This window comes from Ascidia mentula, chromosome 9, assembly GCF_947561715.1.
Source record: "Ascidia mentula chromosome 9, kaAscMent1.1, whole genome shotgun sequence".
In the NCBI taxonomy this organism is placed as follows: domain Eukaryota; kingdom Metazoa; phylum Chordata; class Ascidiacea; order Phlebobranchia; family Ascidiidae; genus Ascidia; species Ascidia mentula.
In genome coordinates this window covers 12,998,706-13,025,886 of record NC_138574.1, presented here as the reverse complement: position 1 = coordinate 13,025,886, position 27,181 = coordinate 12,998,706, and the positions used below count along the sequence as shown (strand labels likewise).

Below are 27,181 nucleotides of genomic sequence, written 5' to 3'. Positions count from 1 at the left end.
TGGGCACGAATCCCAATCAGGTTTTCTTTTTGGTATATGGGTCGGGCGCTTGACCAATGCAGCCAATCGCCCGCCCAACTAATATAAACCGAACCAAGCGCCAGCAACTCGGGTGGGACATCTTGCGGAAATCGAAAAATGAAAACAAAAAGGCCGTCACCGAGATGCTGCCGGTCAAAACAAGGTTTGCGTGGGGTTTATTGAAAGCAGGTGCGTTACTGGACACGAACATTGCGAGTTAAGAATGATCGCAATGTTCGTTGTAGGATATATGTCTGTGTAGTGTTAGATAAAAATGTGCAGTTAAAAAACAACTCGTGGGGGAATTCACCGGTTGCCATTCAGCCCAGTGATATATTTGTATTTGGGACAAAAAGGGAGGATTATGACAGCGCTAAAATGGATAGGTGTAGAACCCGTGGACAACTTAAAAGTACTGTGGTCCTAAATATCAACTGTAACGTCAACAAAACACAACTCGGGACAATCCGTTCTCATTTCCAAAGGTTTGGATCGGGGAGTCATATACTCATCGATCATTTTCAAGAATTACGTCAGTATAAGTGACGTCACCGCCGTGGAGGGCAACCGACCATAGCCGATAACTGTAAATGAAAATCTCTGGATCAAAAAACTTTCCTGAAACTATGAAGACGTGTTTTAGAATGATGGTATATTCCTACCAAAGCAAGTCCGTCGAAATGTGAATATCAGGGATCGCCATTTTTCCATGCTAGTTCTACAACTTGTGCGATGTGATCCGATGGCGCTTTGGCGCTCGGTAATCCAGAAAGCTCGATCACGTGCTCGTGCAAAGGAGGGGGAACCACCTAACACGAGTATTCAAATTGAGTTTTTACAAAAGGCTTTTTATCTGTTTTTTGCTTTTGTTTTCAGTTTAAAGCAAGCACAAAACACCACATACAACAACTTCAACTGCATAACGACTTTAGAATCGTAGTTTACCTTTGAAACAATGAAGTGTTCTGGATTGACAAGAATGTAATCAATGCATTCGCAAAACCCAGGGACATAATTTGTGTAATCTGGAATTCCGGATGCACTGATAAACTTGAGGTCATTCGACAACGAAAGGTTAGTGTTGTGAAATTCTGTTTTACCACCTGAAATGAACAAATATATAAATAATACTGTACTTTATGTCGTAGAGACCAGACAAAGCAATTTGATGCATACATAAATATGCTTGTTACACAATCCTGGTTGGTTTAAAATTTTTGCTTTAAATGATGCAAAAAAAAACCAAACAGTCAAAAACACAGACATAGATGGGGCACATTGCCAAGTTTTACAGAAAAACACAACGTTTGTTCAACTTACCTGAATACCAATCCACATGGTTTGAAGGGACATGTCCTCTTAGTATTAATTGCAACACGGAAGTATTTGGGCAAGCGTTAAAGTCGCCACAAAACATATACTTAATATCAGCTTCTGGATTGGTTTCGCGAAGGTCATTCATCACTCTTTGCAAGATGTTGAGCACCACACTGGTCTGAACATAAAACACACAATTAACACATTTATCGCTGTGTTGGTCCTGATCGAAACGTCGTCCAAAAAGTAGTTTTCTTGCTAGAGGAGCTTTGAATTATTGAACTCAACTACATAAACCACACTTTAAATGGTTCGTTTCACATATATACAAATATAAATCCTAGAAGCACTCTATGAGAAGAAAGGTATTTAAACATGCTTTTCCCAGAAATATATATATATATATGAAATCACCAATTCAAATGGATGGAATTGATACTCCACAGTCCTAGGATTGACTTGTATTATACCAGCAAAATATAATGACACAAAAGGCTGTTTTCGATTAGAAGATATATTTTTTTTTAATGAGCAAATCATGATAATCGAGCTTCAGACAAGGCACATTTTTTCCACCTTTAAGGTCTCAGTACAGTGTGACTACAGCCCAGTAGACGATTACTGCAAAGTCATTAAAACATGGGATTGGTCTTGTCTGGCCAGCATGCCAGCCAAACAGTGGGTATAGCTACACTGTTGAGACCTGAAAGGGGGTAAAATTGTCATGATAAGAACAATAAACATTATGTGTGCTTGAATACAAATGATCTTTCCAAATCCAGATGAACATCTTTCACATAACCCACCTGGATTAAACGGATATGAGTTGCTTTCGGATGCCAATAAAGATGTGTATTTGCCGTTACTAAAAACCTGTTGTGATGTTCTGTGGACTTAAGAACTGAAATCTGAAAAAGAAAATTGAAAGGAAATTACAGACACATTTGATGTAAATTAAAATCTAATTTGTGTATAAGCTGCAGACAGATGGCCACTGTTTCGACCTAAAAGGTCTCATCAGTGCAGCTGGTGTGACTGTCAGACGACTTTGCTGACCAAACGGCCAAGCAAAGACTTCCACTTTGTGGTGACTATACACAAATTATACACAAATTCATATTATTGGCTCCACATTGCTTATCATAAAATCTAATTGTTAGACATTTTAAAAAACTTTTGTTCGTTAAGCTAATTATAACAAGATTTTGTCCATTTTACCAAAACACAGCTTGCTCTTTTTGTAATTCTGTCTTTAAACCAAAGATTTTTTGACACCAAGTCCAAAAGTTCAGCATTTTCAATGTCCCTTTGCAAAGAATTTTCCAAAATGATGTTTTCTGCAGATACCAGCCTGTATGTAAGAAAATAAACAAAGATTGTTTTAGGAATTATATTTCAGCTACTTTTTACAGCGTATTTCCAAACTAGTTCAAAAATATGGAAACACATCTCAGAGCTATATTTGCTAAGTAACGTTATGCAGAAGTTTAAAACACAACTATGTTCATCTTGTTTGAATCACTTGCATTATGTTAGTTAGGAAATTAGAGCCGTGGATTTATTTTCAAGAAAAATTATTTTTATTGCACAAACTTACTTAAACTTTGAGCGATTGTAGAAAAGCGCGACACCTTCCTTGATTTGCCGCTTCGCCCCAAATGCTCCAGCATAATTCTGCAGCGACAAAGCTGGAACCAAATATTCCTCAAACACAAATCGGTCGACCTCTTGTAGAAATATCAGGTCACTACGGTAACCTGAAAAAAAATAAATTATAAATTTTGAAATACCTGTCAGGCCTCCTCCTTTGTTGATAAAAGACATGGTTTAATGACAATACAGAAATGTTTCATGCCAACACATGCCACTGCACAGGCCTAACTTGGCAACCAAAGCCATGACATTGATTTTTTTTAAGATATTAAATTTTTATAGCATTGAGCATTAAAAAAAATGTTGGGTAAAAGTGTTAAAATAATCAAACCACATGGTTAACATTTTACCTTGCAGTTCCTTAAGTATAACTTGTACACGGTAAGACATGTCAATACAGTTGCTTGGACAGTAAGGAAATAAATCGGACTGTGCATATTCTGTTGTCGCGTAGCACTCAGCCAGAATGTTGTACGTCATAACACGAAAACTAAAACATTCATCATGAAGTTCAGTTGTATGTAAACATATATATATCACAAAGTTTTAGACGAAATATTTCACTTTTGTTCATTAAATTACCATGAAGAGTTACATGACCATAATGCTTCTGGCACACATCTTTTTATTTACCTAAAATGCTTGTTTTTAAATCACAAAGAACTGTTTGAAGCATTACTAGTTTGATTCTGTTTGCACAGTTACCATAAAGAGTTAGTATGCTGCAGATAGTTGTATTTTAAACTGTTTTGGGTCTAATCATTGCAACAGTTTGCACAAAAATATCTGCAACTCAATGGTCTTTATTGGCTTACTAAATAAACAGTTACTTGTATATAAATAGTATTATTTCTACAACAATTTCATATCTGCCTAATAAATTTCAAACCTTTCTTTGCCACACCACTTCTTAGTGTGTTCGTGTCTTGATTGAAACAAATAGGAGTCTTGTCCCTGTACAACCACCCCACTGTAAGCAGACATTGAACCAGATTCCTCGCAATCTTCTGAATCCTGACAATCTGGGTTTTCTGGTGTAACAGTCAACTTAAACCTGTATCCAGCATCGTCATTTTGAAGAAGGTGTGTCTATAACAACAGGTCTTATTTCCACAGCCAATTCAACACTTTGTTTAAAAAAATATAGAAAGTGTGGATTATTTCCTTCAAGTTAAAATGCAATTTTGCTATGTATTTACACTGCAATTTCATGAAATATTACTGTGTGTAAAAGTAATCCTAATTTATACAACTTTGAAATAAATAAAAATATATTAAAACTGTTCTAACTGTGTGAACAGCTATAAGTTTTGATCCAAGAAATATCTGGTACTACTAAATGATCATCATAGGCTTGATTAACAAACATTTCATGAATTCTAATACACACTTGTTCATTGTCAAGTTCGTTATTGCGTCTAAAAAACGATTCACACTTACATCTGTGTTTGTGTTAAAAAACTAGTTTTAAAGTTTTCAGTAATATCTTTTCAGTCTCGAGTTAAAGCTGACCTTTTCATTGTGGAGAAACTCCCATTCATTGAGGTCAACATCCAGGGCAGTATTTTCACTTTTAGGATCAACTTCCATCTTCAGGTTTGGATCTTCTTGCATAGTTGAACGGAACCATTCAAACCTAAAGCATCACAAAACAATTACCAACCTTTGTACAGTAATGTGACAAGTTTTATTTGATTGTAAGGATCTTGGGATCAGCTGTTTGTACACAAAATATTATAATGTTTACTAATTATTGTAGATATTGCGTCAAGTTTATTTTGAAACCTAACAAGTCAAAAATATGATACGTACATTAAAAAGTAAAACTCAAGTTTTGTTCAAAAACTAAAAAAAAAAGGATATCTTTGCTAAATTATACAATTCTGGATTTAAATCGAGGGATTCAGTAACAGGCAACAATGTATAACATAAAGTCACCTGGAGTTTTGGTAACTTGCAAATTCAAATTCTACATAGGGATAGAGCAGGGTGCCAGCAATGGCGGTGGTTGGCAACTTCAAGGTTGTTACGCATGGCAAGTTATAGATGACTCTGTATTTGGTGTTTTGAAGAATAAATGTATCAGCATTTTCCCAAATATCGGAAAGAATTCGGTCTGGTGAAATCTGTTAATTTAAAAAAAAAGAGTCATGTAACAACAAAAACTAACAACACAAAACAATATAAATGCTTTAATACAGAAAATAAAAAAACACACATAAGACAAAAATAGACAAACAAAAATTCAAACGATTCAAATATACAAATTAGGTTGTTTTTTTTACACTGTAAATTGACATTTTACAAACCTCAACTCCATTTTTGTCCTTTAACACCATTTCAACTTTAGCTTCATCATGTACACTTTGAACATTGTGCAGTTTGGGAACTTTCTTCGTTTTCTTGTTCCTTGCAGTTTTAAGATTGGCAGCGATTCGAGTGTAAAGGTTTTGAACTTTTTCATTGGGGGTTCGATTCAACTAGAAAACAATCACAGTTTTAAAGTAATGAAAACTTTCTGTGGTCCAATCAGTAAACTAAATAGTCAGGTTTTGTCAGAAGTCAACTACTTTTTAAATTCACCCAACAAATTTTTCAATCGAGTCAGACACATATATTTTCATTTTATGAAGTGACCAAATGTTATGTACCAGCCTTTTCCTTCCTCCAATCTCCATGGTTATAAGAATGGTATTTTCATCGGGTTTGTGAGTGACACGCATTGTCTTCTGTTTGTCATCCGCATAATTTTCTTCCATTTTAAAGAGACTTAAAACAAACAAAAAAGACCAGACCAATAGAGTTTTTGAAATGAACTTAAAAAGTTGCACAATTCATTTCAAATGGTTTCAGAAAACTAAATTTAAAACCTTTGACATGTGAGGCATACAGTTCCATTCAAAATATGGTATATACACATATATACAGATAAATAAAATTTATAATATAAAAATACAAACAACTAATGTACATATATCTAACCTTGAGCACTTTAGAAGTAAATGATTAAGAATATTTTCTGCAATTTTGGGTTGGAAAAATACTACATTTGTTGATACTGAAGCTGGTGGATGTAACAGCAACTTGGGGGCTTGAACAAATCTTACCCCAACAGCTGGGTATAATAAATATACCTGCCTAAAAAATCCATACATGGATTCATCTGTTTGTCTGTAAGCACGCAAAAGTTCCCATTAATGTTTCCTTGCAAATATTGTGAAACAAAGGAAATCAAATTGCACAATGGCCAAAAACTTATGATATAAATATTAAGATGCACAATAGAACCCCAATAAATTTTCAGGTAGTAACCAAGTTTCATGACCTAATACACAATGAAAATTCTGAAATATTATCCCCAACTGTGGTGTAGGTATAGCAAAAAATGATATTGTAAAAAATCACAGTTTACACAAAAATTTTTAGTTTTTCTAGTTTGCTTTTGTGTTCACTTTTTCTTTTCAGTCTTTTGCGATCTTCTTTTGTCCTTGTGGCCTTTTTTAACTCCTGCAAAGCCTCATCGGAGTTCATAGGTGGAATTATTGAGCCCTGAATGGTCTCCACTTTCGGTTTCACAAAGTTATTAAAGGCGGACTGTGTGTTCCAAGTCGTACCAATAGGCTGCGCAACAGTTCTCTCAAATTGTTCCTTATTAGTAAAAGGAAATGGTACAGTATTGACTTGGTGCTTTGCAATATGCACATCCCTTGTTTCATTAATAATTACATGTCCTAGTTTTTGATCCAGTCTTGGTTTTGCAGGAGGTGCCTTCACACGAAACCTCTTTTTCTTACGTTTTGAGGGCTTGATTCCAACCCCACCCCAGTCTCCCCAACCAGGCAAAGCCAAGCTTACCACCTTGGGCTTATCCTCTTCCACAATTTGGCGCTTGCTTTTGGCAAACTCTGACACAACATCATCGTCAGCAAATGCCTGCTCTATTGTCATTTGTTGTCGTTCATCGTGACTCATGTCTCTCTCTTCATCCACATGAAATTCAAGGTTTTCTTCAGAAATTTTAACTGGGCGAGAGGAAAATGAAGCAGAAGGGTTGGTATTTACTGGGCCAGAGTTTAATTTGTCACTGGGTCTTTCAAGCACCTCCATTTCCTGTGACCTCACACCAACATCATATTCCTCAATATCCTGCTCCTGGATCAACCCATCCAACATTTCAGCTTCCTCAAGTTTTGCCTTTTTCCTTTCCATATCAACCACAGCTTCTTTAGGTTCTTCAATGTTTTTGTGATAGGAAATGTTGCTTTGTAAATTTTTAAAGGCCTCTTTAAACTTTTCAACAGCATCTGTGGAAGAGGCTTCAACAACTTCTTTAGCTACATCCGATTCAGAACCTCTGCTTGACAACCAATTGCGCAATTTGTATCCATTGTGGCCATTGGTGGCATCTTCCTCCTGGTCACTCAGTGTGTTGCTTTCTTCACATATAGACTTTTTCTCATCCACTTCTTCAACGAAGACACCGGATTCTTCTTTAACTTTTGAGTTGGCCCTAAGCCAGGGGTTTGAAGACATCTTTTCTGAAACAGTATAATGAGAATCATCGCCATCTCTGTCATCATCAGATGGGTTTTCCTCATCACTTTCATCAGTACTTATTTGAGGTTTTGTAACCAGTTCCCTGTGTTTCTGCAATTGTTCATTGAGAAGCTCTTTTGATTCCTTGTCATGCTTGGCCATGATGGCCCTGCTTCGAGCCCATTTACTGCCAGTTCTGTGTCGCAAGGATGCTCTTTCTTCAGCTCTCATTCTTTCAGCTCTTTGTAGAGCATCTTCAGGAGTATTATCATCAGCAGCAGCATCTTCCTTCATCTTCCGTTTCCTCAACATGCGATGGTATTTTTTGCTCTTGATTTTTTTCTGTCTCTTGCTCTTTGATTCATGATAGGACATGAGAGCACGGTGTTTCTGCAACTCCGCTCTTCGTTCCTCAGCTTCTTCAAGGCTAACAGAGGCCAACAATTCCTCTTCGTGAAGACTAAGATCATGATCTGGACGCTCCACACATTTGTTTCCATTTAAAAGGGCATAAATTTCCTGTTCTAAAGGTGTCATTCTTCTTCCCTTCTTTGACAAATGCTTATCCAGTGTATTAATTTGGAGTGGTTGTTGGGTCAAAGGAAAAGATATGTGATCAGCCTTGCGATGGTTTTGCACAATGGGATCCCATTTTGCTAACTTTGCAGAGGTTTTTTCGTATTCAACTTTGCGCTGGAGTCTTTCCGCCACTGGTTTTGACAAAGGTGCATCAAGGTGCCTTTGTGGACGGTTAACTTTGTTTAGTTGTTGTTTTAATACATTGACATTTGCAGATTCCTTTACTCCCTTTAGCAATTGACCAAGGTTAACTTTTTTCTCTGCACCATCTGCAGAAGATCCAAGAAGCGAAAACACTGACACATCTTGAGAAGCTTCGGTTCGCACTTGCTTGTTCTTGTTCGTCTTGTTATCATTAACGTCTACTCCAATACTGCTAAGTAATCCGGTATGTTTGTCATCGTCCAAGTCATCATCACTGCTTTCAGGATGACTTCCTTTTTCGGCACCTTTTGTCATATTTTAGCAACTGATAAGTAAATGCAAGAGAGTATTGCTTTCTATGTGCCGCACTAGGTATAACTGTATTACACCACGTCGAAACGCAAGCTTCTTATTTCTTGTAAACCTTTCACAGTACCAAGTTGATGTCGCAAGTCGCAACAGCTTTGTGACCGCTGTTATTACCATGTGGTGATAATTTATTTTTTCCAAAGCGCCAGAGCACAAATATTAATTTACAACAAACAACAAAGCGTTTAATATATATATGACCAATTAAACATGAGTGTCACTGACAGAAATTTCTTTAAAACTCCTTTGCAAATATCACCAAAATTGGAGCAAATTATCAGGTAGATTTTTAAGTTAAGCATGACTGTATTGTTGAGGATTAAGCAAAACATTGTTTACAATTTGCAACCCATGACGTCATAAATATATCAACACGTGTGCTGCAAAGATTTATAAAAATATTTATTTGGAAAACAAATGAGTGTAAAGTGTGTGGGTGATGTGCAAATAACACGTAAATGTCAAAAAGGGACATTGTTCTTTTTTGTGTGTTGACTGCCATTGAGATGACTACCGGCAACGCAGAACACTCTTCGGAAGAACATCAAAGTGATTCTGCAGCTTGCCAACAGTCTTATGCTTTAGTGCCGTATTCAAATCATGGAATTCTCTCTGAGTTTTACGAAAAAAACAAAACTATTTCCATTCCTGGCATAGATAGAACATTCAAAATCAAACAAAATTGGGAAGAAAACGGTGTTGCTGGAGTGGTGTGGGAAGCGGTAAGCAACACTAGAAAACAATTACATTTGCATGGAAAGAACGTCATATACATCTGCAATTTGTGTTTAAGTAGATGTTCAATAATTGGCTTAGACATTTTTTTTTGTAAACCTACTTAGTAGTGTGTGAACCATAGTTTAGGATGTGTTGTTCACTCCTTTTCAGCTATGGCCATTGTATTGTTTCAGGCAAAGGTTCTTTCAGAATATCTAAATGAAAATCATGACTTGAGAAACAAAACAGTTCTTGAACTCGGAGCAGGAACTGGTCTCGTAGGCATGGTAGCTGCTCATCTGGGTGCCAATGTGGTGGTGACTGATCTTTCGAAAGCTCTTCCCTTGTTAAAGGAAAACATCGAACTTAATTTTCCTTTTAAGAAAGACAAAGCCCTGAAGGTGTCACAATTGGAGTGGGGTGGTGGCGTGGATGAACATTTACACACAAACTATGACTTTATTTTGGGGGCTGACATAATTTACTTGGAAAGCACATTTGATGCTTTGGTTGAAACATTACACCAACTGACACGGCATGGCAGGAAGACCAAAATTTTACTGTCCTCTAAACGGCGATATGACAGAGTGGATGTCTTTAACTCTAAACTGGTAAAAAAATTTTCATCACTTAGGCTCGTACGTAATGACCAATCAACTAACACTGTTGTGTATGAATGTACATAAAACTGTGTTTGCTCCTGGCAGTTGTGCAATATACCCTCATTAAAGTCAGGTTAATATTCAACAACTACAGTAATTGTTTCATGTAGTAATAATTTTGTGCTTTCCCGTGTCTACTCTGCACCTCATTGTATTATACTTTGCCATTCTCGTTTTTATAAACAACAACTTTTTGCATTGCGTATTTTATTGTATTTTGATTCAAGCCCATCATGAAGTGTTTTTAATTTCACATTTATTTGTGGCATTTCGGTCAATCAAATTGATCACTTCTATTGTAACAATGGAACGCACAGCACACTGGTTTTATTTAGCAATAAGCTGTTGACGTGGCAAATGTATAATCAGTCCCATAAAATACGAAGCAATTTCCAATAAGGTCAGAATGGCAGTCAAATGAAAAACTACTTCCAAATGAACAACAATTTTAGTAGATGGCTGTCTTAAGTTGAAATCTACTAAATCATCTGGAATTTGAATCACAGATGCATACATACATGAGGTAATGTCTGTTAAATAGACAGTGTGATAATACAGCTCTTAGATATACTAACACTTGCAACAAATGTTTCCAGGCCAGTGTTTTCCTATAAAATGTTTTGAATCAAAATTGTACAGGCTTAACATTAAAAAATCTTCACCATCACATAGCTGTGGTAGCACAGTATTAGCAAAAGCTGTTTCTTCTGCATAGGAAATAGTAACAATAAAATACTGGTGTACACATTAAAATGTTCAATCATGAATTTTCCAGCTCATTAACTTAAATATCACAACAAATGGTTGTCTGTCACCGTTCTAATGTTGTATGTTGAATTGAATCCTGCACCACGGCACGCAATTCGGCAATAGTTTTTGCAGGGTCGCTACTTCTCATGATAGCAGAACCCGAAACGATCATGTTGGCACCTGCAATTTTTCCCAAGATATATTCACAATAAAAAATAACATTTTTGAGGCAATTTAAATTTGTCTGTTATGTGTTACCCACTTGTATTTTAGGCATTTAAAAATGATTTTTTATGTGATAGCTAATGTATGTTGCACAGTGTTTCTCAATTTTTTACCTATGTGGGCCAAATATATAAAAAAAAAAACATGCTCTTTTCTAACAACAAAAAACAAACCTGCTTCAGCACAAGGGAGAATCGTGTTCAGTCCAACACCCCCATCAACTCCAATATCCAAGTGAGGAAATGCCTTCCTTATTTCCCGAACCTGTTTAAAAACATGAAAATATGGTCAATTTCTGATTCAAATTTCAAACAATAAATTTTCACAAGGTAAGCAAAGTGCATCCAATAAAAATACACAATTGATATGAATTGTGTAAGCTGCTTTTGTGTAAAATAAATTTCCAGTTGGTCGCATTTGACAAAGACAAGTAATTTATTTCACTTCTTTATTTATGTACTTTTAATTGTCATTTTAATCTCGTATTATACCAGAAATTACCAAAGTTCGTCCTTGGGCTGAATTGGCCATCAGTGATGTTTAGGTTTTTGTAACATCAGGATTATTTTTATTCGCTGCTGCAATTTAATGTTGGGAAGTAGCAAAACATTATTAATCCGTCCGCACAAAAATGCATCAACTACCGCGGTTTGTACTGTAAGGCCAATGGGAAGTTGATATTTGTAACGTAATTTGCTTACATAGGATCATGGACAAGCTGTTAAAAGGCCATATTACATACGCACACGAAGAAAAACAAAACACCAGCGCACGTACTTGGACATAAGATATGTGTTCTAAACATGTACCCGCATTTTATACCACAATACAAAGCTAGTCAGCTGTTGGCATAAGTGATGTAACTGCCGTAGTTTAAAGCCTTTATTAAATTGCGACGTATTCTGTCTGTTTATTTTTCTGAAAACAAATTGGAATCGAAACCATGCTTTTCCTGTGTATGTCGCCGTTTATACTCTCGTGTATTTACTGGTTTTGTTGAATCAGCAAAACATTTTCCGCTGGGCACCAAGAAAAATATATTTTTGTTCAATACAACCAACCTTTGACCAAACACTATTTCCGCGATTAGAATCACGGAGAATTTGTGGAGTCCAGTGAAGTTTTCACAGGAAACAAAGACAATGCACTGTCATCAGTTATATAAGCGATGCAACAAGCATAACCTTTGTCGATGAAAATAATATTTTATGCGACAGAGCAATGCTTTCAAGCACACACGGGACAAAACAGCGGCATTTTTGGCGTGATGTTAACGCGTTTCTTTCTCTTTAGTTAATTTCCCGCCGATAAAGCCAGTGAACCTGAAAGGTTGCCTGGTTTTTGATGATCGCAAATAGAACAATCAATACGGTGTAAGTGTAACGCATCGTGGCAAACGTGTATATTGAGTAATGGTTTTTGTCAAAAGTCTATATGGTGTAAAACGCTTGGTTTTCAACATCCTTATACCGGTGTATCCTATGAAGGAAGTTTCAAATTTAACTGCATCGAAAGCATTTGACCACCAAATTATTAAAAAAACACTCCTAACTGTCATGTTGCATGCTAGGTTTTGTTGAAACGAACGCTAGTCTTGCGTTAAAGCATTCCACTAGCTGGGAATGCGAAGGAATGCCCTTATCTGACAACGTCCTTTTCTATCGTTATCAGGTTTAAAGCTTAAGGACTCTTGCCGGCGCCCGTTCAACACAACGCGAAACGATTCCTTTTATGACAAGACGAATTTCCCATAAAGACAGCGGATAAAAATAGATCCGTCTTATACCGTCTTTATGCCGCCCCTAATGGACTACAGGAAATGCTTACACAATAACAAAGGAGGCACATACTGCACTTAATGCAGAGCATAGGGTAAAGGGAACAGGCACATACTGCATAGAATAAAACAAAGCATTGCGATTGTTTGTAAAGTTGGGTGAATTTTGGAAACAATTTTGACTACAGGAAACAATTTATGGCAACTTCCAACTTTTTAAACCACAAAGCAATTTCTGTATGCTGGTAATAGACATTTTCTAAAACATAAATGTAACAACACAGCTAAAAAATGATTTACCTTGTCCATCATGGGTCGCATAAAAGATTGTCCTCCGAATCCAGGTTCAACTGTCATAACTAAGGCAACATCAGCCATTTGTGTATAGAGCAAGTCTATTAATGTTTTAGCTGGAGTAGCAGGTTTGATTGCACAGCCAGCCTTCATTCCTGCTTCTCGTATCTGGAGTTCAAATGCAACAATTTGGTTGCAATATATTTTTATTTAAATCCGAGCACTTTGTAATGTGTATTTCACATTATATCAGTATGGAGCATTAAGAAATGCCACAAAAACAAATGAATCGCTGAACTTTTACAAATTATATGAGAATTTACAAAACATGTATAACTTCTTTCAAACAGAAGTTTATTTTGGACACCAGGATTGGTTAATCACAGTTGATGCATTGTGTTACGTGTTGAATGTCATTACTTTTACTGAAAAATAAACATTTCATCACAGCATTTCTGTTGTTTACCTCTTTTATCAATTGTTGTGGTTCATTGGATGCTTCCAAGTGGAATGTGTATATGTTGGCACCAGCCTCAGACATGGCATTCACCCATTGTTCTGGTCTGGACACCATCATGTGTACTTCACATACCGGCTCTGAACCAATCCTTTGCCTATAATTAAAATAATCACATCACTTCGTTTCTCTATTAATATACACAATCAAAAAAATGAAAACCCCTGTCCATATATATATATATATATGTACCTAATTGATTGCACAACTGGATGTCCAAAAGTTATGTTTGGTACGAAGTGTCCATCCATTACATCCAAATGAAGATAATCAGCTTTTGACTCTAGCATTCGGACACATTCATCTCCCAAATGAGCAAGGTTGCTGTTTAGGATAGAAGGCCCAATCTTGCAACGATAGGTACACATCGTGTTTTTCAGTTTTCATTAATAAAGTTAAATAAGATTTACGTAACGCTAAAATAACATAAAGGATTAGAATGTACGCTTGTGTAAATTTTGGAAAACAATTGGCTGGTTATAACACACAATTTCACGGCAAATCTGTATCCTAACAACTTTTTTTATTCTGTAACTAACGACCCGGCTTCCTGATTTCCAAAATTGGAAAATGCCGGCCCCGGTCATCCGATATATAAGATGAGACAACCGTCATTATTTCCTTTTAAATAGGATGAGACATTCGCCTTCCGATTGGTTTCTTTTCCGATTCGAGTTTTCCTACTTTGAACCGGTGTAACTGGTTGTTGATAACGATTGTAAAAATAAGTAGAATAAAATATAAAAACAAAACTACGCTTAGCTAAATTAAGTCACATTTCGCAACACAGAAAAAAAGTACAAAAATATCGTGCAAACTATTCGCGACGCAGTTCTAAAATACCTCCAATCATAAAGTGCTGCAGCAAAGTCTGTTGAATAATTGTTCCAGGATAATCTACTTAATTAAATAAAATTGGCGCTGTAAAAAGTGGAAATGGCCTAAACCAAATTCATTAAACTTGCGACACAGCCAACTGACATTATATCGTTCATAAACGCAATTAGCACACCCCATTGATACACACATATGCTTTTGTACGGGTGGTAAGAATAAAAATAAACAATTAAAAATCATGACATTTTTACCGGGGAAAACGTTTTTTTTTTTCAATATGCGAACTCTAAACTTGAATGCGACTACTCCTAAGGGCGTTGCTAACATCTTAGTGTGACCCTTGGCCAAATTAGAAAATAAAGTTAATTGATATAGTTGGTAAACAGGATTTTTGTAACAGCACACCAATAGTGTTTAAGCGACGTTGTAATGACCCAAATATTCATGTTTCTATTGCGTCAAATATACAACGCAAGTATTGACTAGACCATGCTACTAGAATGTTTTTGTTCGAGAAATGGACCAAATTCTGTAATCAAATCATTCAAGGAATACACAGGCGTGAATTAAAAACTATTACTGTTGTGCAAAGCTTAAACTTATATGATTCAAACAGTGTCTTTACTATAAACATAAAGGGTGTAGAATGTCACACAAAATCTCCCCTGTTTATTTGTACAAATGTCAAATCAGTTTATTCACGTGGACTCGTTGTATTATGTTTTGACGTCACAACAATCCATTATGACACCAGTGCAAAGTTTCTCGAAAGCGCTTCTATTGCGCCTTCATATCCAAGCGAACTGTCTTACGTCACAAGGAGACGAAGCAGCTGTCGCGAAGTAATCTTTGTTGCGTCATAGCTGTGCTGTCTAACCTCCCGACATGCCCGGGCGATTAAATGCAATTTGTGTGTAAGTGAAACTGACGCGTAGACGACCTATATCTTGCATAGTTTTAAATGTTGTATGTAAATATTTACATCACCTTCTATTCTAGGTATTGTTATATTGAATGTCATTACAATTTAATTTCGGCATAGTTTTTATCTTAATTTAAGTATAAGGCCCCCTTGTGTATTATTCTTGTTTTTCTGACTATTTCTAGCAAAACGCATGGAATTCCACACCAGCCCCATGAATTTTTACCCCAAAATATGGACGACAGAGTCGCAAGAAATGTGTTGATTTATTACTCACAGAGTTTCTTTAGGTTCAGTACAAACAGCATAGGTGACATTGTTGACGTAATTGCAGATGTAACGTCATCACCTCATTGCTGATAAAACGAAAGAGCAGGAACCAACCAGACGTTGACAAACGACAAATATATCGCTGACATGATGACAGCGCCTGATTCGAAAGACTGGCCAAGAAAAAAGCGATTGCCCCGACATGTATAAAAGTCCAAGGTCGACTGTGGCGTTCTTGCAGACGGACAGTACGAACACTTCGTCAATATACAGTAAGTTGATTGAGTTCATGTATTTTGTGAAAGAAAGTGACATTTAAATAAAGGAAAATGGCCGACTGAGCTAGTTGAATTGTGTATCAAGAGTATGGGATATCGGAATTCTGCAAATGTTTTGGTATTTTGTTCGAGTCATTAACCAGTCTTTGTATAGCTGTATATAACGCTTCTTTTTCTTGAAACTTTGTGTTCAAAACACTCAGCTTTATGCCAACAAAATAGGTACACAAGCTTAACACCAATATTTTTGTCGTCAGAGGACACTAGAGAACAGATACAATGGCTCACCAACAGTCGAAACGTTCTTATGAAGAGAGAACTTCAAGTTACAAACGTCACTTTGGAGATGGACCATCTCGATTCACGTACACTCCCAAGTCCCCTGCGAAGAAAGTTTCGAGTTCCAAGACCTTCAGGTTGTGATTCAAATTTGGGTTTCATTAAAATGTAAAAATATTACCAAGCTTTGTAATTTGTTTTTGTATGTTGGTATGTCTATTTCATTTGTTATACGAGAAGAGGAACTTGCTAAATGGATAAAAAAAAACAGTTATTTCTACTCACAGTCTAAAGTAACAGATTTCAAATGATAACAACCACAATTTTAAATCAAGGCTGTCCAGCAGTTCGTCCGCTGGCGGCATTGGGGGAGCTGGCCCAAGCCGAATGTCCGGCGAGAGGGTCCGCGTGGTCCGTTCCAACCCCGTCGCAAGCGGTGTGTCCATGCGTGACATAAACATGATGGCTGACACTCTTGGTCCGGACTTCCAGGGTATGAGGATAAACGAGAAGGAGGAACTCCAACATCTGAACACCCGTTTCGCCGGTTACATCTCTAAAGTAAGTGAACATAAGCGGTTTTAACATGTAAAAGTTGCAATTACAAAGCGCCTCTTTTGATCGTGTGTACAGGTCTGGTTGGTGAAACAGTATTTTAAATGGAAAATATGCAGGTTGGGATTATTACAAAGTTTAAAGAAAAATAGTGTTCCAGTATTTGATTGAAAAATACATGCCATATAGTTTTTGACGATCCAAAACAGCATTTGTTACAATGCAGTTCTTCGTCTATTCACGTTAATGCCCGTGTGTCTAATTAGGTGCGTGCCCTTGAACAAGCAAACCGCGTCCTTGAAGCACAAGTCGAACAGCTGAGCGCGTCAGGCCCATCTAGAATTGGTGACAACTACGAAGAAGAACTGAACAGGTATCGCAATATGAGGATTGTCACTGCACCTAAAACTCTGTAGAGTGTATATGCACAGATTGCCACTGTTTCGACCTATATATGTATGCAGTTCACAAAATAAGCGGTGTCATATTGTTGACACCGTTTATTTGGTGCAGATATACAGTTAAATTGGCATGCTTATTTGGTGTAAATCCTACAGTTAAATAGGAGATTTTGTCGCCTTTTTAAATTCTCCAACAATAATTTTGCACTTTAGGCTCCGTCGTGACGTCGACGCCCTCAACCATCAGAAGGAAAACATCCAAATGCAACTTGAGAACGTTTCAGGAGAGGCAGAAAAGTGGAGGCAAAAGTAAGAGAGTGGTGTAATCGTAAACACTTGTCGACGTCGGTGTCATTCCCGTGTATTATATTCCCTATTCTTATGATTTCTATGTCATTTTGTAACAGGTAAAATCCTTTATAAAGTATTCCTACACCAATATTTCAGTATAAACAGTCGTTTATCAAACTTTGTGTCAAGCCAATAAGACTCCATAAACGTCTGTCAAATTCGCACAAGTGTTGGCTTAGCTCATGCAGGCTATATATATATACCAGGCAATGATTTACATACAAATGCCGATATGTAACCGTATCTCCCGTGGGACGCCCGACTACAAGGACGCCGGCGCCCGTTTAGCCAACCATTAAGTCAATTATGAATACCACCCTGCATTAGGTCTATACAAGGGCTGACAACGGGTAACGACCAAAGAGGAGTTTGTAACCAAGCTGAGTGAAATGTGCAATACTTAATTGCATTCAAGTTGGTAAATTTAAAACTACAACTGCCTGGAGAATAAAAAATCGCTGGGAACGATTTTAGCTGGTGTAGAGAAATCCAGAACCTATTCACGTTGATACAGATTGACTGGGTGTTAACAACGCACAACAGTAGCATAAGTCCTTTGATGCACGTGCCCTTGCACTAACATTCTAAATACATATCTTAGGTTCAGTACCGCGTAGCTTGAACTATCACCAGTACAGCCACCAATTTTCCATATTTCTGAATCTTTTTATCAGGTTTGAAGAGGAGGCGGCAGCGAAGAGAGAGTTGGAGCAAGATCTGAACGAGATGAGGAAGGATTGTGATGACGCAACACTGGTGAGGTTGGATCTGGAAAGAAGACTTGAGACTCTTCAGGAGGAAATCGAATTCCTCAGGAGAACAAGCGAACAGGTGAACATCGATGCCTTGTTTTATGCCATTGGTTAATTACATACAAAGTCGTTATCTTTTGCTGGTTTATCGTATATGGGCAGTTACTTCGACCGACCTTGTACATTATCCGCAATAATTTCGTAATTGTTATGATGCTCTGTTGCGCACAAAAATATTTGGTACGAAAGAGACTGGTTTGTAACTATTATTATTACCCATCATGACCGTAACAACGTAAGGGCAATGCGCAAGTTTCAAATAAAGAGGTATTTTGTCCAACATTCCACCTGTGCTTACCCTACATTAAAAATGTGCCGCGTGGTGGCGCTTCAGAGCAACATGTATTCGAATAATGGAAGAGATTGGCTGCTCGGCGCACATACGGATTAGAAAACTTGGTCGGAGTGGGATGCGTAAACAACGATTGAACATGGTACTTAATGGATAAGACTTATTTGAACAAAAAATGCGATATTACAGGAAATCGCCGAGCTGCAGGAACAGATCCGCAACACAGAAATCAAAATCGAGTGCGCTCCTGGTCCGGACTTGGAGGAACTTCTCGAAGATATGAGAATGCAATACGAGAAGATGGCAGCCAAGAACAGAGCTGATGCTGAAATGTGGTACACTGAAAAGGTGAAGCATGTTTTTTTCTTGATATAAAGAATAATTGCTGATTGGAAATGAAACTGGAGCGTAAATAAATACAGTTTATTAACGGTCAGTCGTGTTAACCGTGCTTTAAGACTGATGCTGAAAATGTATTTGTTAACTGTCCTTTATTTTGCTAAACTTCGTCCAACCATATGTGACCTACATTAAACCCCTCCACAGGTTGACAACTTGCAGCAACAAGCTTCCCGTAACGACGACGCACTGCGCAATGTACGAAGTGAAGTTAACGAATACAGGAAGAGCGTCCAGACTCTCAACATGGAGATCGATTCTCTCCGTGGAACCGTAAGTTTTCGGTCTCTGGATTCTTTGCATGTTGGGAAAACGAGGGATAATCTCGTGCAAGCTTGTGTTGCTGAACTGTAATAAACCCATTCTTTCCAGCAAGACCACCATTTTATGATATACCTACGGCTTGGTTTGTATCCAAATATGTTTACAACTTCGGAAGCCGGCGCCCGTTTAGCCGCCCACATAACTTATTAAATGAACATAGACTGATGTACATAAAGCAGTTCGAACTTTATTTGATGAAGTTGTAAACTGCTATAAACTTTGATATTATCGTGTTTGACGTAGAACGATTCCCTTCAACGTACTTTGGGTGAAATGGAAGATCGCTACAATAAGGACACGGGTGACCTTCAGGACACCATTAACAACTTGCAGGTATGTTGAAATTGCGGCGAAATTCAGAGGTGATGACAATCCAATCCCTCATGTAGCAAATTCACCGTTACTGTGCTTATTGTTGAGTTGATATTATAGATGTTGTTGCAACAAAATACAAACTTTTTTTAAATTAATACAGGTTGAATGCGACGATCTGAAGGGACAAATGGCGCAACATTTGCGTCAATACCAGGAGCTCATGGACGTCAAAATGGCGCTTGACATAGAAATCGCAACCTACAGGAAGCTTTTGGAAGGTGAAGAGTCGAGGTAAGATTTCTATGATTTTTTATGCAAAATCAAGCTTTATTAAAAAACATCACCCATCTTTCACACTACCAAGATCGAGTTTAGAGACATAGAAACGATCAATTAATTGATGTGTGTAATATATATATCATTATTTGCTGTCATCGAGCGCACATTACACATCATTCCATCGCTCTCATTTTGTTATTTGCAGAGTTGACGCTTACGAGGAAGAAAGGTAAGATTTCCATCAAATGCTTTTGCCCTTTCAAGCATGCTACATTATTGCGTCACTGTACTTTGTACGTAATTATTGGGGAGACTTGTCGTTCAGGATAGCATGGTGTAAACTGTTGCAATATAATTTGGAAATATTGCAAATGCCAAGTGTTCAAGTAATCTTGATACTTTGTTGAATTATCATGCGCTGCAATAGAAAATCAGAAATTAACAGGTTTACCTTTAATTCGGCCATTGTTTCTGGATCCATGAACCGTTCGATCGTATCAATAGCATCGCTTTTAGTGTGTTCAAACACATGTAATTTTGTCCTAAATGTGCCATTCATTAATCCTTACACTGTATTCTAGAATCTCGGACCGAGTGAGTCAAATGCACGCGAGCACCGTGAAATCGGGATATGTTCCACTTAGAAAAAGTAAGTTTAGTTAGTTTAGCGAACGAAAAAGGTACAGAACCCTGGTAACCACTTGCCTATTAGGTTACCAGAAGGACGACCGTTTGACACGTCAGGATGTCGATGACGTAGAAACTGTGACGACCAAGAAGGTCGTAGTAAAAACCATTGAGACGAAGGATGGAAAGGTAAGAGATAAAATATCGTTTAAATAAATCTTCTCAAACTTTAGGCGCCCTGTTGTGTTTTTTTTATCCGAATAAAGATTTGGTCAGGTTTAAAAAATTAATAGAATTGCGCATTCTCTCATTCTCTAAAATTTCCTGCTCATGGACTGGGCCCGCTTCGCTATACCTGCAATAATTAACGTTTAGTATATGGTTAAAAAAACGCTCTGAAAGTCAATATTCTAGAATGGTAAAGTTTTTCAACATTTTGCATATGTTTTGATTTGTGACAATGTCGTCTTGAAAATTATCTTTGATAAAATCTAACATTGTAACCAAACTTCCGGTGTTTGTGAGTTCTTTACATGTGATATTCCAATAGCTGTTACTTAATTGCTTTGAAATAAATCACACGTATCTGTATACCTATTTTTTATTCTTCTTTAGGTTGTCAGTCAGACCGAAGACGTTCGCGAGCAATCGTCTGATGATCGTGCCCACCCGACCCTGTAATTTGGAAGCCATATTAATTTAAACAACATTGCTTTCCTGTCGGCCCTGTAAAATGCTTACTCCTAGCCTTATTAACCTTTCCGTGTTGCTTTTTCCTTTTGAAATTTCTTGGTGCGAAAAAAGTTGATGTTTGCTTGCGTTCTGTTGTCGGGGATGTACATTTGCTTGAAAATTTGAGTGACGTAAGGCCGGTTCTAACAAAGGTTCCTAAAAAGTGTGGATGTTGTGATTTCTGTGGTGAGAGAAAGCGCGAAATCTGTGTTGCATGAATGTGAAAATTTTTGCCTTTGAAAATGCGGTCACTGAAAAGTAATCTTACCGTTAAATGCGAAATGCTTTATGTCGGTTATCGAAAATGTTTAGACGTTGTTAACTTTCAAAAACCAATGCGTAAAAAAAATTGGCGGTTTGTTTGCCTGGCATATATTTTGCACTTGTAACGGTTACGTATTTTCGTGTGTGCCGTATAATGCAGAAGGAATGGTGACATGTAAATAAAAGTGTTTTATAAAAAGATCTTTCAAAATTTTGCAACATTTGGAAAATCTTCGAAAATGAAAACATGGAAAACCAACAATCAAACATGAGCAAAAATTAACGTTTCAAAGAAATACAGAGAAAATTTCTAAATTCGTTGTTTTCAGGTTGCCAAGCCTTACTAGCCAAATATTACCGATTTTTCAAACCCCATTTATTAGTACGCAAATACAAGGAAGAAAGTATTAACAATGTAGCCATAGCTTTAACCTTGCCAGTGTCGCAACCATTCCATTGAAGCCACAACAAAAATTTGTCGTGCATGCAGACTTTAAGTCAACCACTGAAAGTGTTTATTACGCAACAATGACGGGTTAAAATTTCGCTGAAATCTCAGATCAACAACTCACTCTTACCGACTCCCGAGCCTATTTTCACTACTGTTCGAAAGCGCACATTACACATATGACGTCAGCATCAGGATTTCGAGCTCGGCCCCTTGAAGGCGTTGTCCACTGACTCACAAAGGGCGAGACAATGGGTATTGTTGTGTCAGAAACGTGCTTGAGTCCACGATCTGGACGGACTTGTTTACGAACCCCGGGGATAAAGAATGAGATGAAAAAGGGGGTTAGGAAAGAATGTGTTTACCCACGTTTAACTTTACGATATGTGAAGTTCTCCAAATTCGAAGTTGCGAAATAAATTCTATGATTTTGATTCTTTCCTGTTTAAAGCAATTAAATTATTTTGAAAATTGACCCGTTTAAGAATTCCCAATAAGGTTTTTGAAAATTTTCGCGTTCAAATTGTTAACTAAACCAGGCTAAACAATGACTCTTAGTCCTACTTATTGCAGATTTTAGATTTCAATTCCATTCATTCTGAATGTTCTTGTAACGATTTGTGAGACGACTCTGAACTTAGCAAACAGTGAAATGTCGCAAACAAAACGTTTACAAACAGATATTGGCTCTGCACAAACTCCCACGTTAAATTGCTATCCAACATTTGTGGAACACAAGATGCCTGGCGATTTAATTGTCCACAAGCAACATAAAACACGGCTGATTTGTAAACATTGCGGCTCAAACGTTCAGGTGATTTTCTCATTAGTCAAAGTGGCCTTGGTTGAACACAAAGCACACGCAAAATTTAGGGTCAATAAATTACTTCTTTAATGACGATTTGCGAGTATAGGCTCGCCCAGTAACTTGATTTCGGGTTTTAGAATTACGGCGCGAAGCCAGAAACCTTCTTGTGTCATTTCGCTCTAAAACGGATTTCGAAACTTGGCATTATCAAAGTTTAAATACGCTCCTCTTATCTGTATGTCTGTACACGATACAGCTGGGAGTACTTCACTGCGGTAGATAAGACAACAGGGCTTGCACATCCAATCCACAATAAACGGTAGAGGAGTGTACTTTGTCAAAGCAAACATCAACGCCTGCGTTCGGATATTGTCCATAGTGGGAGTTTAGGAAAGTTGGTTTCAGTCAGGCTTTGTTTGCTTGTAAAGTGATTAATGTTGTTTCCTCGCTGAGACTTTATTTGAGGTTCTTCATCGTGAATAGAGGTGTTATTGCCGAGACTGTTTGCTTACAGTGTCTGGTACTGCTGTGGTTTGGTGTCGTTACAATGTATAAGGGTTGTTGAGGAGATTTGTAACTCTGTTATTCTGTTTTAAGCTTTGGAAATATTTATGCTGTGTTTGCGTGTTGGAAGCTTATAGCATGAAAATTTTACTAGTTTTCATCGATTCGCACATTAGTTATAAATAACCCCCTGAATGATGAGGAAAGGTAGTGTTTAAAAATCTGTTAAATGGGTATATGGCTAGAGACTAAACAATAAACATACGATAAACTAATTTTTCGACATTGAAATATCAGAATCGACACTCTGTCTCAAGTGCAAAAAACCTTCTTTTATTATTGATTGGTGATTTCATTCAACGGAGTAAATAGCAAGGCTGGTGAAACCAACCCAACGTCAGCGACCAAATCAGGTGTTTTCACTAAAATTTCATTTCTACCAAACGCGGTGTGTTATGACAGACCACTACTACGTGTTGTGATAGCGGCCGGCGAGGGGTCCGTTCTGTGCGATAACACTAATGTTATATATGGGCGTTTATGGGGAAAAGGCGTTATATTGTTGTTGCTCAAGAGAGGCCACGCAGCTGCTCCAGGAACGAATAAAGGCAGCGCAGTTTGCGGTACTTGAAAATGCAAGCAGCGTCACAAGCCAGAAACCAAGATAGTGTGTTCGGCAAGGTAGTGATTTTCAATGTGATGTTTAACGCACACCATTGTAGCGTTTCTGTTAGAAAGGTGTTGCAATAAATAAAAGCGTAAAATAATCAGTGTGAAGAGATTTATGCCCATTAGTGTTCAGTTCTATGGAAGATCCCATGGTATTGAAAACAGTCTAGTAAAAAATATTGCAGCAAATCGATTACTTGATTTTTTACCTTTGTTAGAATGGTTAGGAGCAAAATATGTGTAAAGCTTTGAAGATAAATGGCAAGACTACAAATTTGCTGGTTAGCATTATATAGTTTATATGGCCACAATGTTAACCAGCATATTTCTAGCCACGAGGAATGTTAAATATCATGATAATTCTGTTGCTGTGTTGTAACATTTCGATTTTGTTTGCAGTTAGTCTGTATTAGTAACTCACTGAAATTTATTTGTTGGAAGCGCCGAGATGTCCAGCCTCGCGTGGTCGCACTCCCCGCTCTTCGACGCCACCTCACGGTCAAACCAAAGGCCGACAATGACGTCAGTGCCACCCGGATTTAAAATCTTCCTTCAAAATAAGATTCGCCCAGTTCCTGTGCACGACACGCTCGAACGAGATCACGTGATACGGCGCGCAATCGCACTCTGGCGCCTCTGCTGGCGAGACGTGCCAAACGGATGGGAACTGATTGATGATCGTATGAGAGCAACGCTGGGCGACTCGTGGTTGGAAGATTTTGAACTTCGGAATCACGAGTCCGTTGAACTATAATGCGTCACAATTACACACTGTGACGTCATAATGAGGAGTTGACAAGCGAACGAATTTGTAACGAAACCTCTGTTCAAAGATTTTACCACTTTTTCCCGTATTTTTGTGAGATATACAGATTATATGTTTTATTGTTGGTGGTGTCATTTGCCTTGCAAAATCGCAGACAACTTTTATGCTGCCAGACCAAATTAAGTGGTAATGCTGTTATATATACTGTACAGTGGTGTACACGTGCGACGCCGATATTTGTGTTTAATGCAGTTTTTCTTTTTCTGTTATTGAGAGCTTGGTGTTTTGTTGAATTAATCGTACAGTTAACTCGTATTCGCATTATTTATGTACAATAAACTCAAGAAACCTGTCAATACTTTTGTCTTCAAAGCGTAGTACAGGATTGTTCACCGAGGGATTTGCTGCATACACTTGCAATGTGCGTTGCTGTCCCCTACTTTGCGACAGAGCAAGTTAGCTTTAGATTGCAGATTGCATAAAAAAGCATGCCGACTTTAAAAAATATGTGGAAATACGTTTTGTTTTGTCCGTAATTTTTCTGTACTTGTGTTCAAGTACTGCTGCACAATGCGATTTGTCCTGCAATACCACCTATAAGTTATGCAATTTCAGTTGGAGAGTATCTTATGTATGTAACAGGTGTATAGGTATTTACTGTAGTCGGACACTGGAATGTGTCTTTAAATGTACGCAGTAGGTGTCTTTGTGACGTAAAGAGTTACACACATCTGGTAAACAAACTGGAATGTCTTGCGGATCTTAATTTTGTCATAATCTTGTTGACGTGACTAAAGCACTGGTCGTATTCTGGAATGCAACACTTTCATCAGTTGTGGAATCCGAGCCTAGTTACTGTGACATCACAAGGGCCGCTATCGATTGACAATGAAAATAGAAAGAAGATAGTCGTGGAACGAGACAGTTGACGTCAAATAAGGTGCGTCTGATTGAATACACATTACACAGAGTGCGTCAAACCAATCGGATCAACATGTGTACGTTTCCAACACGATTCTTGTATATATATTGGAGCATTGGTTAGTTTTCCGGTGTTTAGTCTGTTCCTCTTGCATAGAAAGGTGTAGATTGTGCGCTAGTTTGTAAGTGTTCGAAATTGCGATCAGCGTTAGCGTCATTGCGGTTTTTCATTTTAAAATATCACAGAAATAATAATATCGCCTAAATGGCATCGTCAGTTTCTGTACTTATTGTATAGTTGTAGAGTTTTTGAGTCATTTTCTTTTGTAAGAGAGTTGGGAAAAAGTAAATATTAAGATATTGTCCGCGTTTGGTTTGCGGGATAGTGTCAGGCTTTGTTTTGTGAAATTCTTGAGTTTATTTTTTGTTTCCTGTTATAAAGCTCCACTGTTATTTGCAGAGTGTAATCTGTAAAATCAAAATATCGGCTTTTCCTCAAAACAAGGCACAACAGCAACATAACACAATTATGTCCAACCTTGCATGGAGTTATTCCCCCAAGTTTACGCGGAAAGTCGGTCGTCCGAAGCTCAGTTCCGTTCCCCAGGAATTCAAGACCTTTCTTCAGAACAAAATCGCGCCGGTCCCCGCCTGCGACGATCATGAACGGGATTTCGTGATTCGGCGGGCGATGGCACTTTACCGCCTCTGCTGGCACGACGTTCCGCATGGCTGGTCAATGGTGGATGAGCGCTTGCGAGAAGTTCTCGGTGACTCGTGGATGGATGAGTACGAACACAGGAACGGGGAAAAAGTCGAAGTTGTTATCGAAGATGAAGACGTGTAATTGGAAAGGGTGGACTTCTGTATAATCGCTAGTATACAGTGTGTTGTTGTTGGTGTAACGGTATTTGATTTAAAGGAAACGGCGTTTTTTTCTTTGACATTCACTTTTGTTTCGTGCTTTTTGTCTCAACACAAACACTTACTGTGCTTCACCACTTAAACTTTTCGTAATATTTATGGTGCGAGTTTATGTACTGAGTGCTCGTGCTTTGAAATCATCGCGTCAGCTTTCGAAAAGTTTATGGCACTTTTTTTATTTTAAACCGGCAAACTAGCTTTGCGTTGTACATAGCATTTACCCATATAACAAACCTACCTCTGCTTAAAAAAAAACGTTTGTGTCACAACTTTTAAGTTCGCGACACTCAGTTTGGGCACAACTCTGGTATAATGAGAACAACACGACCTTTGGAATACCAAGTTGTATACGTTATTGTTTTGAAGAAATCTTTGTCAATAAAAACACACAATATAAATAATGGAAGGATTTGTGCGTTTGAACTGAAAGTCAGACCGCGTGGAAGAGGTTGACGGCAACTCAATAGCTTGCAGAATAACCAAATGACCAAGGCATCACAATTTCAAATAAAGACAGTAGAGCAAAAAGTGTTGTTTTGATGAAGAAAGCTGCACTGACGAGACATATTAGGTCGAAACAGTTGCCCTGTTTGCAGCTCACGCACTGTAAAAATATATTTCATACGACTGAAATTCTTAAGCT

General features: G+C 37.7%; 6 protein-coding genes across 8 annotated transcripts; 3 read left to right on the top strand and 3 right to left on the bottom strand.

Moving 5' to 3' along the window:
* Positions 1 to 304: 304 nt before the first annotated feature.
* On the bottom strand, positions 305 to 6,158 carry LOC145913274 (2',5'-phosphodiesterase 12-like). The gene is made up of 14 exons (XM_083000873.1): positions 5,974 to 6,158; positions 5,643 to 5,760; positions 5,301 to 5,471; positions 4,930 to 5,117; positions 4,504 to 4,627; positions 3,881 to 4,080; positions 3,342 to 3,481; positions 2,936 to 3,095; positions 2,557 to 2,689; positions 2,145 to 2,246; positions 1,342 to 1,516; positions 967 to 1,124; positions 684 to 830; positions 305 to 605 (listed from the first exon to the last, which is right to left on the bottom strand). The coding sequence occupies exons 1-13, from the start codon at positions 6,144 to 6,146 to the stop codon at positions 711 to 713; spliced, it is 1,962 nt and encodes a 653-aa protein (XP_082856999.1). The 5' UTR covers positions 6,147 to 6,158; the 3' UTR covers positions 305 to 605; positions 684 to 710.
* A 10-nt stretch (positions 6,159 to 6,168) lies between these two features.
* LOC145913273 (U3 small nucleolar RNA-associated protein 14 homolog A-like) lies at positions 6,169 to 8,684 on the bottom strand. The gene has a single exon (XM_083000872.1). The coding sequence runs from the start codon at positions 8,563 to 8,565 to the stop codon at positions 6,400 to 6,402; it is 2,166 nt and encodes a 721-aa protein (XP_082856998.1). The 5' UTR covers positions 8,566 to 8,684; the 3' UTR covers positions 6,169 to 6,399.
* Positions 8,685 to 9,020: 336 nt separating this feature from the next.
* Positions 9,021 to 10,195, top strand: LOC145912959 (protein N-lysine methyltransferase METTL21A-like). The gene is made up of 2 exons (XM_083000431.1): positions 9,021 to 9,341; positions 9,531 to 10,195. The coding sequence occupies exons 1-2, from the start codon at positions 9,078 to 9,080 to the stop codon at positions 10,020 to 10,022; spliced, it is 756 nt and encodes a 251-aa protein (XP_082856557.1). The 5' UTR covers positions 9,021 to 9,077; the 3' UTR covers positions 10,023 to 10,195.
* Positions 10,196 to 10,310: 115 nt separating this feature from the next.
* LOC145912960 (ribulose-phosphate 3-epimerase-like) lies at positions 10,311 to 20,341 on the bottom strand. Of its 2 annotated transcripts, XM_083000433.1 has the most exons (6): positions 20,327 to 20,341; positions 13,754 to 13,908; positions 13,511 to 13,658; positions 13,051 to 13,212; positions 11,147 to 11,237; positions 10,311 to 10,928 (listed from the first exon to the last, which is right to left on the bottom strand). In XM_083000433.1, the coding sequence occupies exons 1-6, from the start codon at positions 20,339 to 20,341 to the stop codon at positions 10,810 to 10,812; spliced, it is 690 nt and encodes a 229-aa protein (XP_082856559.1). In that variant the 3' UTR covers positions 10,311 to 10,809. The 2 variants fall into 2 exon arrangements, with proteins under 2 accessions (XP_082856559.1, XP_082856558.1); XM_083000432.1 differs by lacking the exon at positions 20,327 to 20,341 and having other exon boundaries at positions 13,754 to 13,972.
* On the top strand, positions 15,828 to 21,699 carry LOC145912957 (vimentin-like). 2 transcript variants are annotated; one of them, XM_083000430.1, is made up of 14 exons: positions 15,828 to 15,862; positions 16,126 to 16,284; positions 16,483 to 16,708; positions 16,969 to 17,075; positions 17,317 to 17,412; positions 18,129 to 18,285; positions 18,748 to 18,906; positions 19,105 to 19,230; positions 19,525 to 19,614; positions 19,757 to 19,887; positions 20,081 to 20,104; positions 20,457 to 20,524; positions 20,588 to 20,691; positions 21,118 to 21,699. In XM_083000430.1, exons 2-14 carry the CDS (start codon positions 16,148 to 16,150, stop codon positions 21,181 to 21,183), a joined length of 1,491 nt encoding a protein of 496 aa, XP_082856556.1. In that variant the 5' UTR covers positions 15,828 to 15,862; positions 16,126 to 16,147; the 3' UTR covers positions 21,184 to 21,699. The 2 variants fall into 2 exon arrangements, with proteins under 2 accessions (XP_082856556.1, XP_082856555.1); XM_083000429.1 differs by lacking the exon at positions 20,081 to 20,104.
* A 4,069-nt stretch (positions 21,700 to 25,768) lies between these two features.
* On the top strand, positions 25,769 to 26,937 carry LOC145913994 (uncharacterized). Its single transcript, XM_083001768.1, has one exon. The coding sequence runs from the start codon at positions 26,144 to 26,146 to the stop codon at positions 26,459 to 26,461; it is 318 nt and encodes a 105-aa protein (XP_082857894.1). The 5' UTR covers positions 25,769 to 26,143; the 3' UTR covers positions 26,462 to 26,937.
* The last annotated feature ends 244 nt before the right edge of the window (positions 26,938 to 27,181 follow it).

Coding starts and splice junctions, on each gene's coding strand:
- LOC145912960 (XM_083000432.1), bottom strand. CDS start 13,929: ATGTGTACCTATCGTTGCAAGATTGGGCCTTCTATCCTAAACAGCAAC. Junction 13,213..13,510: donor CACAACAATTGATAAAAGAG/GTAAACAACAGA, acceptor TTTGAACTCCAG/ATACGAGAAGCAGGAATGAA. Junction 11,238..13,050: donor TGCGACCCATGATGGACAAG/GTAAATCATTTT, acceptor GTTTTTAAACAG/GTTCGGGAAATAAGGAAGGC.
- LOC145913274 (XM_083000873.1), bottom strand. CDS start 6,146: ATGTATGGATTTTTTAGGCAGGTATATTTATTATACCCAGCTGTTGGG. Junction 5,761..5,973: donor TTACTTCTAAAGTGCTCAAG/GTTAGATATATG, acceptor GTTTGTTTTAAG/TCTCTTTAAAATGGAAGAAA. Junction 5,472..5,642: donor TTGGAGGAAGGAAAAGGCTG/GTACATAACATT, acceptor ATTGTTTTCTAG/TTGAATCGAACCCCCAATGA.
- LOC145913273 (XM_083000872.1), bottom strand. CDS start 8,565: ATGACAAAAGGTGCCGAAAAAGGAAGTCATCCTGAAAGCAGTGATGAT.
- LOC145912959 (XM_083000431.1), top strand. CDS start 9,078: ATGTCAAAAAGGGACATTGTTCTTTTTTGTGTGTTGACTGCCATTGAG. Junction 9,342..9,530: donor CTGGAGTGGTGTGGGAAGCG/GTAAGCAACACT, acceptor GTATTGTTTCAG/GCAAAGGTTCTTTCAGAATA.
- LOC145913994 (XM_083001768.1), top strand. CDS start 26,144: ATGTCCAACCTTGCATGGAGTTATTCCCCCAAGTTTACGCGGAAAGTC.
- LOC145912957 (XM_083000430.1), top strand. CDS start 16,148: ATGGCTCACCAACAGTCGAAACGTTCTTATGAAGAGAGAACTTCAAGT. Junction 18,286..18,747: donor TCAGGAGAACAAGCGAACAG/GTGAACATCGAT, acceptor GCGATATTACAG/GAAATCGCCGAGCTGCAGGA. Junction 20,525..20,587: donor ATATGTTCCACTTAGAAAAA/GTAAGTTTAGTT, acceptor CTTGCCTATTAG/GTTACCAGAAGGACGACCGT.